Consider the following 17031-nt stretch of genomic DNA (forward strand, 5'->3'; position numbering starts at 1 on the left):
CCACTGAAGAAGTTACCTAGCAGGGTGACAAAACGTCTGGAAATGAACCTTCCAGCTCAGTGAGCAAACCTACATCCAGAACCTCAACCTGAGCTACAAATCTTCTCAAAACTCGCCATTGTTTCCCTTGTTTATCTCTTCCCAAATATCTGTGAAAAGCGTCTGGAAGAAAAGTATCAGTAACAGCATTGTCCATTTGTCTGCTCCTGCACCTCAGCCAGTGCTGGTGCCACTATTCTCAAAACATTATCAAGTGGCCCCAAGTGTAAACAAGGGCAGTTCTTTATTATTTGCAAAGGAATGGTGAATAATACAGTAAACACAAAACTCATGAAAGTATCTGAAAATAAATGTCCAACAGGAAATTCCTGGTCAGACTTTATATAATTCTGTACCTCAATAGCTGAAGGACTTTCCAGTGTTAATTCTTCGAGTTTCAGTGCAGTGAGTGTTGACTCCAATTCTTTAAGATGGTTAACCACTTCAGACAGGAAATTCTGCAATCTACCCACATAGTCTTGGAAGCTGCTGAAAACAACGGGCTGTGGGAATACATTAATGCCTTGTCAGTAAACAAATTCTGCAGTATTACAGGGATGAACTTTGATAACTGAACAGTAATAACCAATTTTTGAATCAAAGATTTCATTCCTTTGATTCAAATTTGAAACAAGATGGCTGTCAGTTCTTACGAAACACACTCATTCTCTCCAACACCCAAAAGACCACTTGTGGGGTGTTAGGCTGTCTCTGCCTGTAGATAAAACCACAAATGGATCTACTCAATGAATCTTTAGGTTCTGTGATGTTATAGAACATAGAACATAGAACAATACAGCGCAGTACAGGCCCTTCGGCCCTCGATGTTGCGCCGATCAAAGCCCACCTAACCTACACTAACCCACTATCCTCCATATACCTATCCAATGCCCGCTTAAATACCCATAAAGAGGGAGAGTCCACTACTGCTACTGGCAGGGCATTCCATGATCCTACGACTCGCTGAGTGAAGAACCTACCCCTAACATCAGTCCTATATCTACCCCCCCTTAATTTAAAGCTATGCCCCCTTGTAATAGCTGACTCCATACGTGGAAAAAGGTTCTCACTGTCAACCCTATCCAACCCCCTAATCATCTTGTACATCTCTATCAAATCACCCCTAAACCTTCTTTTCTCCAAAGAAAACAACCCCAAGTGCCTCAGCCTTTCCTCATAGGATCTTCCTACCATACCAGGCAACATCCTGGTAAACTTCCTCTGCACCCGTTCCAGTGCCTCCACATCCTTCCTATAGTATGGCGACCAAAACTGCACACAATATTCCAGATGCGGCCGCACCAGAGTCTTATACAACTGCAGCATGACCTCAGGACTCCGGAACTCAATTCCTCTACCAATAAAAGCCAGTACGCTATAAGCCTTCTTCACTGCACTATTTACCTGGGTGGCAACTTTCAGAGATCTGTGTACATGGACACCAAGATCCCTCTGCTCTTCTACACTACCAAGTAGTCTACCATTAGCCCAGTAATCCATCTTTTTATTACTCTTACCAAAGTGAATCACTTCACACTTAGCTACATTGAACTCCATTTGCCACCTTTCTGCCCAGCTCTGCAGCTTCTCTATATCCCGCTGTAACCTGCCATATCCTTCCTCACTGTCTACAACTCCTCCGACTTTCGTATCATCCGCAAACTTGCTCACCCAACCTTCTAACCCTTCCTCCAGGTCATTTATAAAAATGACAAACAGCAATGGTCCCAAAACAGATCTTTGCGGAACACCACTAGTGACAGCACTCCAAGATGAACCTTTGCCATCAACTACTACCCTCTGTCTTCTTCCAGAGAGCCAATTCCTAATCCAAACCTCCAACTCACCCTCAATGCCATATCTCTGTATTTTCTGCAGTAGCCTACCATGGGGGACCTTATCAAACGCCTTACTAAAATCCATATATACCACATCTACCGCTTTCCCCTCATCTACCTCCTTCGTCACCTTCTCAAAGAATTCAATAAGGTTTGTGAGGCACGACCTGCCCTTCACAAAACCATGCTGACTATCCTTGATCACATCATTCTTATCCAGATGTGCATAAATCCTATCCCTTACAATTCTCTCTAAGACTTTGCCCACAACAGAAGTGAGACTCACTGGCCTATAGTTACTAGGATTATCCCTACTCCCCTTCTTGAACAAGGGAACCACGTTTGCTAGCCTCCAGTCCTCTGGCACTACTCCTGTAGACAAAGAGGACACAAAAATCAAGGCCAATGGCTCTGCAATCTCCTCCCTTGCTTCCCAGAGAATCCTAGGATAAATGCAATCAGGCCCAGGGGACTTATCTATTTTCACCCTTGCCAGAATTTCCAACACCTCTTCTCTACATATCTCAAAGCCATCCATTCTAATTATTCGTGCCTCAGTATTCATATCGACAACAATGTCCTGTTCCTGAGTGAATACTGACGAAAAGTATTCATTCAGCGCCTCCCCAATCTCTTCAGCCTCCACACGCAACTTCCCATTACTATCCTTGATTGGACCTATTCCTTCCCTAGTCATTCTTTTATTCCTAACATACCTATAGAAAGCCTTAGGGTTTTCCCTAATCCTACCAACTAAGGACCTTTCATGTCCCCTCCTTGCTGCTCTTAGCTCTCTCTTCAGGTCCTTCCGGGCTACCTTATAACTCTCAACCGCCCCTATTGAACCTTCACGCCTCATCTTTACAAAGGCCGCCCTCTTCCATTTAACAAGGGATTCCAACTCCTTATTAAACCACGGCTCCCTCACACGACCCTTTCCTCCCTGCCTGATAGGTACGTACTTATCAAGGACACTCAATAGTTGCTCCTTGAACAAGTTCCACATATCAATTACGCTCTTGCCTTGGAATCTACTTTTCCAATCCACACATCCTAAGTCATGCCTCAACGCATCATACTTTCCCTGCCCCCAGCTATAACTCTTGCCCTGTAGTACACACTCATCCCTCTCCATCACTAGAGTAAAAATCACCGAATTGTGGTCACTGTCCCCAAAGTGCTCACCTACCTCTAGTTCTAATACCTGGCCTGGTTCGTTACCCAGAACCAAATCCAGTATGGCCTCACCTCTTGTTGGCTTATCTACATATTGTGTCAGGAAACTCTCCTGCACACATTGCACAAACACTGACCCATCTAACGAACTTGAGCTATAGCTTTCCCAATCAATATCAGGAAAGTTAAAGTCTCCCATAACAATCACCCTATTACTGTCGCTCTTCTCCTGAATCATCTTCGCAATCCTTTCTTCAACGATTCTAGGACTATTCGGAGGCCTGTAAAAGACTCCTAACAGGGTGACCTCACCTCTCCTATTCCTAACCTCAACCCAAACTACCTCAGATGGCAAATCTTCATCCATCTTCCTTTCCACCGCTGTAATACTATCTTTGACAAGCAAAGCCACACCCCCCCCTCTTTTACCCCCACCTCTGACCCTACTAAAACATTTAAACCCTGGAACCTGCAACAGCCAATCCTGTCCCTGATCTAGCCATGTCTCCGTAATAGCCACAACATCGAAGTCCCAGGTACCAACCCACGCTGCAAGTTCACCTACCTTATTTCGTATACTTCTGGCATTAAAGTATACACACTTCAAGCCACTCTTCTGTTTACAGGCACCATCCTTTAAGATTGATGCCATATTCCTACCCTCCCTACACTCCAGGTCCTGCACCCTAAAGCTACAGTCTGGGTTCCCATGCCCCTGCAGAGTTAGTTTAAACCCCCCCCAAGAGCACTAGCAAACCTCCCCCCAAGGATACTGGTGCCCCTCAGGTTCAGGTGCAGACCATCCTGTCTATAGAGGTCCCACCTTCCCCAGAAAGAACCCCAGTTATCCAAGTACCGAAATCCCTCCCTCCTGCACCATCCCTGTAGCCACGCATTTAACTCTTCTCTCTCCCTATTCCTCGACTCTCTATCACGTGGCACGGGTAACAAACCAGAGACAACAACTCTGTTCGTTCTAACTCTGAGCTTCCAACCTAGCTCCCTAAAAGCCTGTCTAACATCCTCAGCACTCCTACCTATGTCATTGGTGCCAATATGGACCACGACTTCAGGCTGCTCCCCCTCCCCCTTAAGGACCCGGAAAACACGATCAGAGACATCACGTACCCTTGCACCTGGGAGGCAACATACCAAACGTGAGTCTCTCTCGTTCCCACAAAACCGCCTATCTGTGCCCCGAACTATCGAGTCCCCAATGTTATGCAGAGACCAGGCAAATTTTAATTTTGTATTTCTCTTTCAACATCTACAATGTGAACTTGACTGGGCATGATTCTACAAATGACAGCATCATGACAGACATTGATAAACTCTACCCAAGTATGGGCAAGTTCTTTAGAAATTAACATGCAGGTTTAACATTCAACAAGAAAGACTCAATACAAAAACGAGGATTGGTTTCAAGCTGGCTGTCGAGTGGAATGCAAAATTGGCACATGGGATTGAGAGTGCAACAGTGGAGTATTTTTAAAAGTGAACTGGTTAAATGTGTACTATAAATATCTTTCATTTAAAAAAATTATAGTAGTTTCAGGAAGTGCTAAATAAATAGAAAGATTGGGAAAAATTGGATTGTTCTTTCAAAAAGATAGTACCGATCATGGTGGCTGAATACTCCAGCAGAGATGGAAGACAGCCTAATGCAGGGTTCCAATGAAACTCAATGTAAGCTTATAGAACAACTCATCTTTCAATCAGGTACCTTATAGCCTTCTGAATGATCAGTGAGTTATTTATTCCGATTATAACCTCTACCACCCCTGACACTATGCCCTCTTCTCATCTCCTTCATTTTTGAATGTTGTGGTTTATCTCTTACTGTCCTTTTCGGACTGCAGCACATTTACTCTAGTCCCACATTTTGTTTCTTGGTTTTAATTGTGTTCCATCACCAGTCCTTGTGTTATTTCATGTATCCTCTATTCCACCCAATCAGGGACCAAGGTTTTTTCCTCCCTATACTTTGTTGTAAACCTGTTACATTTATAACTTACTCCATTTTTGTTGAAGGTAATCAACCTGGAATGTTAATTGTGTTTCTCTCTTCACACATACAGCTAGAACCAGAGTATTTCCAGTGTTCTCTGCTTTTGATTCAGTTTTCCAACATTTGCTGTAGTCTGCTTTTGAAATAGTCACAAAGCAAAGGAGCAAAGCACAGAAAATGAAGTAGGAAGAGGAGCGAGTTTCAGACAGTAATGTACACAGAAAATATATATTAAAAAGGATATGAAAACAAATGATGCAGTAAATTTTACTGATTTTTAAAATATGAATCAGTTAGGGAATGCTGACTTTTATCCAAATCAAATGGGCTCCCTTTTATTCTTCTGACTCTTCTTCTGTACTTGATGTCCTGGACTTTTTCCACCATGATCTGTGGGAATAACGTAGCCTGCCAGAATCTACTGGTGATCCTACCTTTCATTAGTGCGAAAGCTTCCGACGCAGTTCATATTAATTTAATCACCACTATTCGAGAGAATATAACCTTTGAACAAATTGTGGCAACAACTATATTTTACACAAGATGTTTGCTAATATACAACTATGAACAATTTTGACAGGATATTGTCTTGCTGCCATCTACTGGACACAGCAATTTTGTGATGGATACAGGAATTACCTGGAGCAAATCAAAATGCTCCCTTCCATCCTCAATTGGAGTAGTTATTAAGTACTGTTATTAATTACTTTTTTTTTTGAGATTCTGCTGAAATTCCAAAAGGCATTTTTAAGTGTCTCCAAGGGCATCACTTCTTTTGTAAGACAAAATGGGCACATCAAGTGCAAGCATGATTCTGCCAAAACTATGTAATGAGTAAATCTCTTATTTACTCAGTTCACGATTCTTCTAACTTCACCTTCAGTAGGTATAGTGCTAGGTTTGCCTCCTGAGTAGGTTACCCCTTAAATTAGGGCTTCCCAAATTTGGGGAATGAGAATGTGTATTCGCAAGCTCCAAGGAAGCATCGGCTTGCTTTGGAACTCACAACGTAGTGTCAGCATCAACATGTAAATTAACATTTAAATCCTTGTACATTTAAAAAAAAAGGTATAGCATAACTGGATTTTGTGCCAAAAAAGATAGGTTCTTAAAAAATATCTTTGCCACCCTCCTTTGGTGTTGCAGCTCCCTACCTCCTCCTAATGATTCCACACGTCGGGTCATGTAGATTTTCAAGTATTGAAATGCTATCATAGTGAAATAAAGCTTGAGAAACACTGCCTTCAGTTAATCCACAACACACACAGTTAACCAAATGCTGGTCCTTTGCCTTCTTTTTGTCATATCATTAAGTTCTGTTGTTTGTACGGACTTGTATATAAATTGGCTGCTACATTTCTTACATTACAACAATGACTGCACTACAAAGGCAGTTCACGTCTAAATGTCAAAAGCTATATTAATGTAATTTTTGTTTGTTGTTCACTCACATATGCTCATCTAAATAAAGCACCAATTGCAAAACTGACTGATAAGCAATACAAGAACTATTTGTTGAAAACAGATTTTGAATTCATTCATGGGATCTGGGTATTGTTGCCTGGACCAGCATTTATTGCCCATCCATAGTTTAGTTTCAGGTAGTGCTGAGCTGCCAACTTGTAATGCTGCAGTCCATTTGGACAAGATTTTGATTCAGCAACATTGCAGGAAAGGCAATATATCTTTAAATGAAGATGTGAGTGTGTCTTAGAGGGAGTCTTGTAGGTTTACAGTGCTGTTACTGTGTATCTGTTGCCCTTGTCCTTCTAGATGGCAGTGGTCATGGCTTGCAAGGTGCTGTGTAAACAGCCTTTGTGAAGTTCTGCAGTTCATCTTGTAGATGGTAAACCCTACCACTACAATGGTGGAGTGTTTGCCCATGTGTTGTCAATCAAGCAGACTACTTTGATTTAGATGTTGAGGGCTCTTCTTGGACACTGGTAGTGTCCCCTACCTCTGAGCCATGAGGCCTGTCCCACCAGTTCCAGAGGTGCGTAACATTACCACTGAACATGGTAATTACAAAATGTTTTTGAGTGTTGCTGGAGCAGTACTCATCCTGGCAAGCGGAGAGAATTCCATCATATTCCTGATCTGCGCATTGTCGATGATGGATGGGCTTTGGGTAGTCAGGTGGTGAGATACTTGCATGATTCCTTCACTTTGATCTGCTCTTGTAGCCACAGTACTCATATGGTTAATCCAGTACAATTGCTGGTCAATGGTACCTTCCAGGATGTTGATAGTGGGGGATTAAATTATGCTGATGCTCTTTAATGTTAAGGGTGATAGTTACATTCTCGGTTATTGCCAGGCACAGGTATTGCTTGCCACTTTTCAGCCCAAATGTGGATGTCTGTCCAGTTTTAACTGCATATGGATATATACAATTTCAGCATCTGAGGAATCACGAATGAGGAATCATCATCATCATCATTGGACATCCCCAGTTCATACCTAATGGAGGAAGGAAGGTCATAAATATAGCAGGTGAGAATAGTTGGGCCTCAGGCATTAAGTCAAAGAACCCAAGCAGGCCCAGATTCAGGTCCAGAGGTGTGTAATCACATCTCTGAACAGATTGATTAGACAATATCCAAACTGAGGAACTCCTTCAATGATGTCCTGGACAAGAGATGATGGACTTCCAAAACCATTTTAACTTTTGCTCTCCAATTCCCATTCATTCCAAATTTGCCAGAGCTCTTTGTTGCAACTCTTGTCAAATGTGGCCTTCTTGCCAAGAGCAATCACTCTCCCTTCTCTTCTGGAAATCAGTTCTTTTATCCATATTTAAACCAAGCTGAGTGGCCCTGGCAGAATCCAAACTGAGCTTTACAGAGCAGGTTATTGCTAGCAAGTGCTGCCTGACAGCATTGTTCATCACTCCTTTCATCAATTTACTGATAATCAAGAGTTAAGTTAGAGAGCACTAAGTGGCCATGTTGGATTTGTCCTGCTTACAGGATATACAGAGTATATCCAATGCCTTCAACGGTTACAATTACAGTATCCAATGCCTTCAACGGTTTCTTAATATTATGGGAGTGAATTGAATTGGCTAAAGACTAACATCTGAATGCTGGGGATATTTGCAAGAAGCAGAGATTGATCATTTACTTAGCATTTCTGACTGAAGATTGTTGCAAATGCTTCAGCCACACCTTTTGTACTGATGTATTGGGCACCCTCCACCATTGAGTATTTGTTGAGCCGCCTCCTCCAGGAAGTTGTTTAATTGTCCACCACCATTCGTAACTAGTTGCGGCAGAACTGCAGTGTTTAGATTTGATCCTTTGATTGTTAAATCCCTTCTTTCTGTGTATCACTCGCTGTTTACCTGTCAGGAAGTCCTGCACTCTAGCTTCACCTGGTTGACACCCCAGTTTTGGTCTGCATGGTGCTGCACTCTTTATTGAATCTGGAATGATCTCCAGCCTTGATGGCAATAGTAGAGCAGGAAATACACTGGTCCGTGAGATTACAGATTGTTCGAGTGCAATTGTTCTGTTGCTGATGGCCTACAGTATCACATGGGTGCCCAGTCTTCAGTTGTTAGGTCTGTTTGAATTCTATCCCATTTAGGACAGCACTAACATCACATGACAAGATGGATGGCATTATTAAGATAAAGACAGGATTTTATCTCCAGGAGGTGTGTGTAGTAGTCAGTCCTACTGACACTGTCATGCACAGATACATCAGCAGCAGTTTGGTGAGAATGAGATCAAATAGTTTTTTTCCCTCATCACATTTAACAGACACAATCTAGAAGCTATATTCTTTCGAACTCAACCAGCCCCATCTATAGCAGTACCACTATAGCAGTCACTCTGATGACAGACATCAAAATCCTCAACCCATAGTGGAGGATTTTGCCATCCTCTGTACTTTCTCCAAGTAGTATTCAACAGGGAGCAATATTAATTTATCAGCTGAGGTGGGGATAGTACACAGTAATCAGGAGATTTTCTTGTCCATGTTTGACTTGATGCCATGAGACTTTATGGGGTCTGAAGCTCCAGTTGAGGACCCTGGAGTTTTTCCACAAGACTATATAACACTGTACTGACCCTTCTGCCAGATATGCTGGGTCTGATCTGCTGTTTGACAGGACATACCCAGAGCTGGTGTTATAGAGTCAGAGAATCAGACAGCGTGAAAATAGACTCTTCAGTCCAACCAGACCATGCCGAACATACCATGCCAAACTAAACTAGTCCCACCTGCCTGCTCCTGGCCCAGTTCACACACTTATCCAAATTTCTTTTAAACGTTGTAATTATATCCACATTCACCACTTTCTCAGGAAATTCTTTCTACACACAAACCATCCTTTGTGCAAACAATTTGCACCTCAAATCTCTCTCTTCTCATCTTAAAAATATGCCCCCCAGTCTTGAAATCCCTCATTCTCGGGAAAAGACAACTCCATTAACTATCTATACCACTCATTATTTTATAAATTTCTATCAGGTCACCTCTCAATCTCCTACACTCCACTGGAAAAAAAACACCCCAATCTATCCAGCCTTCCTTTATAACTCAAACCTTCCATACCTGGCAACATCCTGGTAAATCTCTTCTGAATACTCTCCAGCTTAACAACATTCTTCCTATAACACTGCAATCAGAACTGGACTCTGTACTCCAGAAGAGTCCTGTACAACCTCAACATGACTTCTCATGTTGTCTGGGACAATGAGAGTAAGCTACGATTCCCTGAGTATGACTGTCAAGCTGTTGTTTATCTAGTCTGAGAGGGTTCTCCCAATGGTGGGACGAGCCCCAGACATTGCAAAGGAAGACGTTGCAAGGCCAACTGCTAAGTTTGCCATTGTAGTTTCTGGTGCATAGGTTGACGCTAGGCAATCTCCTCAGTTTCTTTTTTTTAAAAAACAAAAACAGTTCAATATAACTGAGTGGCTTTCGAGGCAACTTCAGAGGGGCAGTTAAGATTCAAAGATCGGAGTCACATAAAAGCTAGACCACATAAAGGACGCCAGATTTCCTTCCCCAAAAGGGACTGATTGAACCAGACAGGTTTTTTTACGACAATCGACGGTATTTTTATAGAAATCATTAGACTTTTAATTCCAGATTTTATTGAATCCAAATTCTACTCTCTGCTGTCGTGGCATTCAAAGACAGTCCCAACAACAATTCCTGGATTTTTGGATTACAAGTCCAGTGACAATACCATTATACCATCAACTCAGGTCACTTAAAAATAAATAGGGCAATAAAGCCAAAAAGAAAAGCTTTGTCTCTGCATACTGAAGCAAAAATAAACACATCCACAAGTCAGATGGTTGCATTAAATTAGACCAATTGGATAGAGCACTTTAATTGAACATTCAAAAAAGTAGCTTAATGGATTACAGGTCATTCTGCTATAACGCGGCAGTTGCTTTCCGCAGCAACCTTGCGCCATGAAAAACTGCTATAGAAAATCGCGCTGCAGAATACGGTTTTAGAAAATTGCTATACCTGTTCAATAGATTATCCAAACAGCATTCATAATTCACGCTGATGAAACATGCGTTATACTAGAACAACCTGTACATAACTGGAAAAGAACAAATGACTGTGTTCTATTTCCTACATTATCTCCACTGAAGACACTTAGCCTTGCTGGAGCATAATTCCATGGACACTAGATACTCACCCATGCCTTGCTCAAGTGACCATTCTCAAGTGCAGTGCTGGTGGACTATTTCACCAAGACAAATTAAAGCCAGTGCAAAGCTGTACATACTCATGCACTTCCAGAATAGGTCAACAGATAGTGATTAGGAGCTAGGAACAAGACAAATTTCCTTTCCCAATCCTGAGTAGGGAGACCTTTGGTGGTGCATTTACTACTACAACAGGCAGTATCAGAAAATGCAACAAATTCCAGAAGATTAGCTGAAAACCTTCCAAAATGGTTCACATTGAATGAATTTACTGGTCAAAGAAAGAAACATTTAGATGATCACAAGTTTTACTTTAGATCTCTATAATTTCTCTAACTTCTTACCATTACGACATTGATTTCCTTTTTCTTCTTCTTTTTCCTTTGTAAACTGGATTTTAGTGGCCGGAGGACATTACCACAGTAATAAGATACCCACAGGACGATGCAGGTGGTCTGAGATAGTAAGAACATGCCTAACATTAGTTAATTTAATTTGTTTCTTGCTGTTCTGTGTAGAACAGCGGGAACCACATTTCACAATAGAACAGGCAAAAAATGTCATTCACAACTAAATCCTAATAAAAGCACAGTTTATTTGTTAATGCAATACAAGTGCATCAGAAAGTCGAGAACCTCTCATAACAAAGAAACTGAAGATGAACACAATAGTAAGTTCAGAGAACGATGAGCTTCATTTAGCTACCTCTCCTGAACTCATTTCCAAGGGCTATTTCTAACGCCAAGCAGAGTGATTATTTATAATTTATAAGGTTAGCATTGGCATTTGTCTGGGTGCACGGAGTCTACACATTCTACCAACGAGTGAAATTTGGACTGTACAACAGAAGGTGGCATAGACGGTCAGACTAACAGTAAACCCAAATAGTTTTTAGTTAAACTGTAACCATACTTCTGCAGTGCACAAAACCTAGGCAGTTTTATTATTGCTAAAACAAATTCAGCCACATCAAGTCAACGCAAGAAGTGTTTTTTAAAAAAATGAAACAATAAATGGCAAGTAGGTTTGTGATTGCTTACCTCAACTAAAAAGACAAAGTTTTCTAAGAGTTCCGGTTTTGTTGTACATTCTGTTTGCTTTGTTTCCAATAAGTTTCCTTTACATTTATTGAATAATTCTGAAGAGGGAAAAGCAGACAAGTGATGTCCTTCGCGTACAAAATCTTAGTCCTACTGTTTTTATCGGTGTTCAGAAAACAATTGTAAAGATTCCCAAAGATTGCAGACACATTTCTCATTTTGACTTGCCTCGTTTAGATCTAGGCAATGAAACCATTTTCTTTTACCCCTTCAAAATACTGAATTGTCTCCTTGCTTCCTGAAAGTGCTGATTTGTTTAAGGGCAAAGGTTTATTCTACAGGTGCAAGCAGCTCTAAAATATTCAAGTTGAGGAGTCACTGCTGGAAACTTTCCAACTCACTTGACAGCAAGAGGATAACCATCAAGAATCCAGACTGATTTTTCTCTTCCTCAACTCAGAGAAACTTGGGAAAAATTATAGTGCTTTTGTTGCCCTGGAGGTGACACTCCAGAAACTGATAATGGCTAAAATATTTTAGAAGCAGAGTTGTTGGACAACAGTCAGATTTTCAACAAGGGTGTCTAGTTCAAACTCAATTGATTGCAAAAAAATTATGATAAAAGGGATCAGCTTCCAGCATACCAACTAATGAGTGAGTACCAACAATAATGGCATACCAACAGTACTTTCTCAGCAGAAGCACTGCCTCATCTGGAAGAAATAAAAAATATATATTTCTCTATACTTTCATGGGATGTAGGGTTGTTGGTAAGGGCATCTGTTGCCCATCTTTAACTGACCCGAACCAAAGTGGCTTGTGCCATTTCAGAAGGCAGTCAAGAGTTAATAATTTTACTGTGGATTGAGAACCATATGTTGGCCAGACCAGATACGGACGGCAGATTGCCTTCCCTATAAAGGGCATTAGTAAACCAGATGGCATTTTCACAACTACTGGCAGTTTATGACACCATTACTGAGACTAGCTTCAAATTCCAGATTTAACACTTTGAATTCCAGCATTTCTGGTGGTGGGATTTGAGCCTATAGCCCTTTGTTATTTTAGGTTTAACCCAAGCTTACTGGATTACTAGGCGAGTGATATTTCCACTGCACAAATGCCTCATGTTGAGGAATGTCAAACTGAACTTTAGTGCTGTTCTCAGTAGCACCAAAAGAATGATGATAGGTGAAGGGTGCTTTTCATTGATGCCGTCCACATGATGAAGATACATCCACTTCTTCGTTGGGGAGGAAATTCCAGAACCTTACTGCAAATTGTTTGCTAGAATTCAGCTAATTCTGCCTCCAAATACAACACACTAATTTATTTTGCAGAGTGGATGTAAAACAGTGCAGTTACAAATACAATATAAATAAGTACAAAGCAACACATTAAAAAAAAAGGACTAAGATTTGTGGAATCTTGGCATTACCTTGCATCTGTTGTAACAAAGATTTAAAATTATTTGCTATCCTCTCCTGGACATCCAGTGTTTCATCTGTGGGATTTAAAAGTGGAGAAGTATCAATTATAATAAAAATCAAAGCCAACCAGCACAGACAGGCTGAATTGCCTCCTCTGTGCTGCGAATTTCCACAATTCAATGAACACCTATTATCTAGGAACACAAGTAGACAGTTTGGCCATTCAACCAGTCAAGTTGTTCTGCCATTCAATTATATCAGAGCTAATCCTCAGTCTCAAGGCCACCTTCCCTCATCTGAGCAGTCTGTCTTCACAATGCAAACCAGGAATTACTTCTGAAGGACTCAAGAGCAAGATACATTTCAGTTAATGCATTTTATTTTAGAAGTAAAAGCAAATGGCATGCACTCTTTACCATCTCATCTCATCTGCCGACACATCCCAGACACATTACATATTTTGTTGAAATGAATAATTAGCCAAATGAACAGCAGGGGTACACCATTTCAGAACAATTGCAAAGAGGTCCCCAACTACCACTGGGAGGTTTATACATTTGACCATCAACTGAAATATTGAATGCCTCAGTTTCCAACTGAAGATTTCTCTGGTGAGGTACTTCAAGGCTGAAATAAATTCCTGTATGCGAGGACTTAAAGAAATGACACAAATTGGGTTCTGTAAATAAGACAGTGTGTTGGCGTAGCATGGAATCACAAACAAAAAGGCTGTGCTGAAAATGTTTAATTAACTTCTCCTCTGAAGACTTATTTCCTCCATCTTCATTTTTCCCAACTTGATGAAGGTTCTAAATTTTGCTAGACATAGTTTCACACAATTTTCTGCTACCTTTCCCAGGTTTTAAATGTGAGCTTAAACAAGGTTCACAGCCAGGGTATTTGAGCTTCAGAAGAACCCAAACCCATTGTGATAGACGCCACCTCATAGCAATAAAACCAGAGAGTACAAAGACTGCACAGAATACATTTATTTAGGGTACTTATTCAGTAATTCTATATGTGAGTAAGTAGGCTGAATCCTTAAGGATTACTAAATGATTACCAGTGACCAGAAACATTTCTTGGCTAGCTACATAAACATTGCCTTAATAAAAGCAGTCAGAAGGTGTTCTGTGATCAATGACATCGCCTGATGCCCCAGAGCTTTTGTAACGTTGCCAAGATGCAAGTCAAGGGTGTACAGATATATTCTCCATTTTCAAGCCCTGTGCTAACAAACTCAAGCAGTTTGCTATCATTCAGGATGATTAACAGCTATGGCTTATTCAAACACATACTTGCCTCAAAAGCCTTCAGGTTCTGGGATCGAATTCCTTTGTGCACAAAGGCTGACACTAAATGCAACAATGTCAAGGAGACATCTTTTCCACAAGATGTTAAACCAAGATTGTATCCAAGCGCGTGGGTTGAAGTGAAAAATTCCATAACACTTCAAAGAAGAAGAAGCCACCACTGGTGCACACTGCGTTGGCAGTGCATACACATACAAGATCCACTATCGTTAGGCACTAAGGGCATCTTTGGCAGCACCTCCATACCTGTGACCTCTATCATCTACAAAGAAAAGGCAACAGGCGCATGGGACACCAGGACTTGTAAATCCCCCTCCAAGCCATAAACCATCCTGACTTGAAAAAAAATCATTTCTTCACTGAGTAAAATTCCTGGATATTCCCTGCTAATATCACTGTAGAAGCACTTATATCATGTGTGCTGCAAGGTTTAAAGGTAGTAGCTCACCACCACCTTTTCAAGGTCAATTATGGATGAGCAATAAGCACTGGTCTTGCAAGTGATAGCCATTCCATGCACAAAAAAAGTAGCAAACTCAGCAATTGATGATATCAAGACTATATAACTTGCATGTTTCTTAGAAACACAGAATAGGAAGAACAGTGGGCAATATGGCCCTTGGAGCCTACTTTGCCATTCAACATGATCATGGCTGAACATGCAATTCAGTGCCCCTGTTCCTGCTCTTTCCCCATACCCTTTGATATCTTTAACAGTGAACTATATCTAACTCCTTAAAAAATTCAAGTTTTGGTCTCAACTGCTTTCTGTGGCAAAGGATTCCACATGCTCACCATTCTCTGGGTGAAGAACCTTCTGAACTCGGTTCTGAATGGTCTACCCAGTATCCTTAAGACTGTAAATCCTGGTCTGGCTTCCTGGTCATTGGAAACTGTCTTCTCCATTTACAGTTAGTCCTGTTGGAATATTACAGGCTTTACTCTCATTCTTCTAACTCCAATGGATAGAGTCCTAACTAATCTAATCTTTATTTATCTGTCAGTCCTGCCATCCCAAGAATCAGTCTGGCAAATCTTGGTTGCATGTCTTTAAAGATCCAAGTAAACCACATCTACTGACTCCACCTTATCAACTCTACTATGGGGAGGAGGAGGGTCTCTGAATTACAAACACTCATACTTACTCTATAGTGTTCTGCATTCAGCTTCAACTTGCGGACAAATCTACTTGCAAATGGACTCAAGAATGGAACCCGTTCACAGCCCAGGGACTGCCTGGAGTTACACTGTTGGAAAATTCTAGTAGATTTGCCAAGTATGATTTCCCTTTCATTAGTCCACACAGACGCTGTCTAAACTTGTCACTGTTTTCCAATAGCTCTGCTATTAAGTGTTTGAGAAGGGACTCTCACATTTTACTCACTACTGATAAGGATCACTAGTCTATAATTCTGTTTTCTGTCAACCTCATTTTTATATTGTGTTGCTACGTTAGTAATCCTCCAATCTATGAGAACTGTTCCTGAGTCTACAGAATCTTGAACTAAGAGGTGCTGACACTAATTTTGCCTAATTATCCTGTGCTCCTCATGCTCACAAAACCATTTCCAAATGGTAGCTGTTTCCAGTCAGGCTGCAATCGTTAGCAAAAGGGAAGAAACTCATGCACTGAAATATATTATTGAAAGCTGTCCAGATTATTGCTGGATCATTTTTGACTTGTATGGTATAGTTCAGTTGTCAAGTGTATTTTCAACTGAGCATTTTGAGAAGCCATATATTTAATTTCTCATAGAGCTCATTAGTTACTAACGGATGACAATATAATTTGGAAGATTTGGGCTCACACAATACTTACTGACCAACTGTACAAGCAGATTTGAAATTAAACTTCATGAGTTTCAGTTTTCAACATTTGAGCAATTCATCAAAGAGTGAAGTTCTCAGTTTAAGTGTACATCAGTTTCTTACCTAATCCACTGACATCCAGTTCATAGATATCAGTGACCAGATGGAAAGCATCAATCTGACACCGACAGCTATTACTTTCCAGGTAGGTTGTCATACGTGTTGGAGGTGGTCCCTGGACGAGAAACTGTGGACGAGAAAAGCAAATATTAACTTGCACGCTAATTTCCTGGATTAAATTTAAATTTAAAAATCTGGACATCATATTAGCAGACTGAAATAAAATAAGGGAAAACTTTTGTTGGCTGCCATTCTAATAAAAGACAGACACTTGTATTTATTTAGCACTTCTCATGACTACTCGATGTCTCAGAAGTGCGTTTGAGGTGTAGTTATTGTTGTAATGAACGAAACATGGTAACCAAATTTCACTCAAACTCCCACTAAGAGCAATATGCAAGTGACCAAACAATCTCTTGAAATATTAATCAGGGAACAAATATTGGCAAGGACACCAAAGATAACTATCCTCAGTTTCTTTTAGTGCTGTGGGATCCTTTACTTCTACCCAGGCAGACAAATGAGTCACTGGTTTAATGCTTCATTGGAAAGTTAATTGTTCTGACATGACTCTTCC

General features: G+C 40.8%; 1 protein-coding gene across 1 annotated transcript in view; it reads right to left on the minus strand.

The window, feature by feature from the left end:
- The window catches only part of naa25 (N-alpha-acetyltransferase 25, NatB auxiliary subunit), a 104052-nt gene that overhangs the window by 14401 nt on the left and 72620 nt on the right, over positions 1-17031 (minus strand). Inside the window, exons 19-23 of the mRNA XM_072587970.1 lie at positions 16458-16581; positions 13221-13286; positions 11783-11880; positions 11087-11197; positions 396-542 (exon numbers count right to left, since the gene is read on the minus strand). Coding sequence (XP_072444071.1) covers positions 396-542; positions 11087-11197; positions 11783-11880; positions 13221-13286; positions 16458-16581 — 546 coding nt within the window. The remainder of the gene's footprint in view (positions 1-395; positions 543-11086; positions 11198-11782; positions 11881-13220; positions 13287-16457; positions 16582-17031) is intronic.

This window comes from Chiloscyllium punctatum, chromosome 17 (assembly GCF_047496795.1).
Source record: "Chiloscyllium punctatum isolate Juve2018m chromosome 17, sChiPun1.3, whole genome shotgun sequence".
Taxonomy (NCBI): Eukaryota; Metazoa; Chordata; class Chondrichthyes; order Orectolobiformes; family Hemiscylliidae; genus Chiloscyllium; species Chiloscyllium punctatum.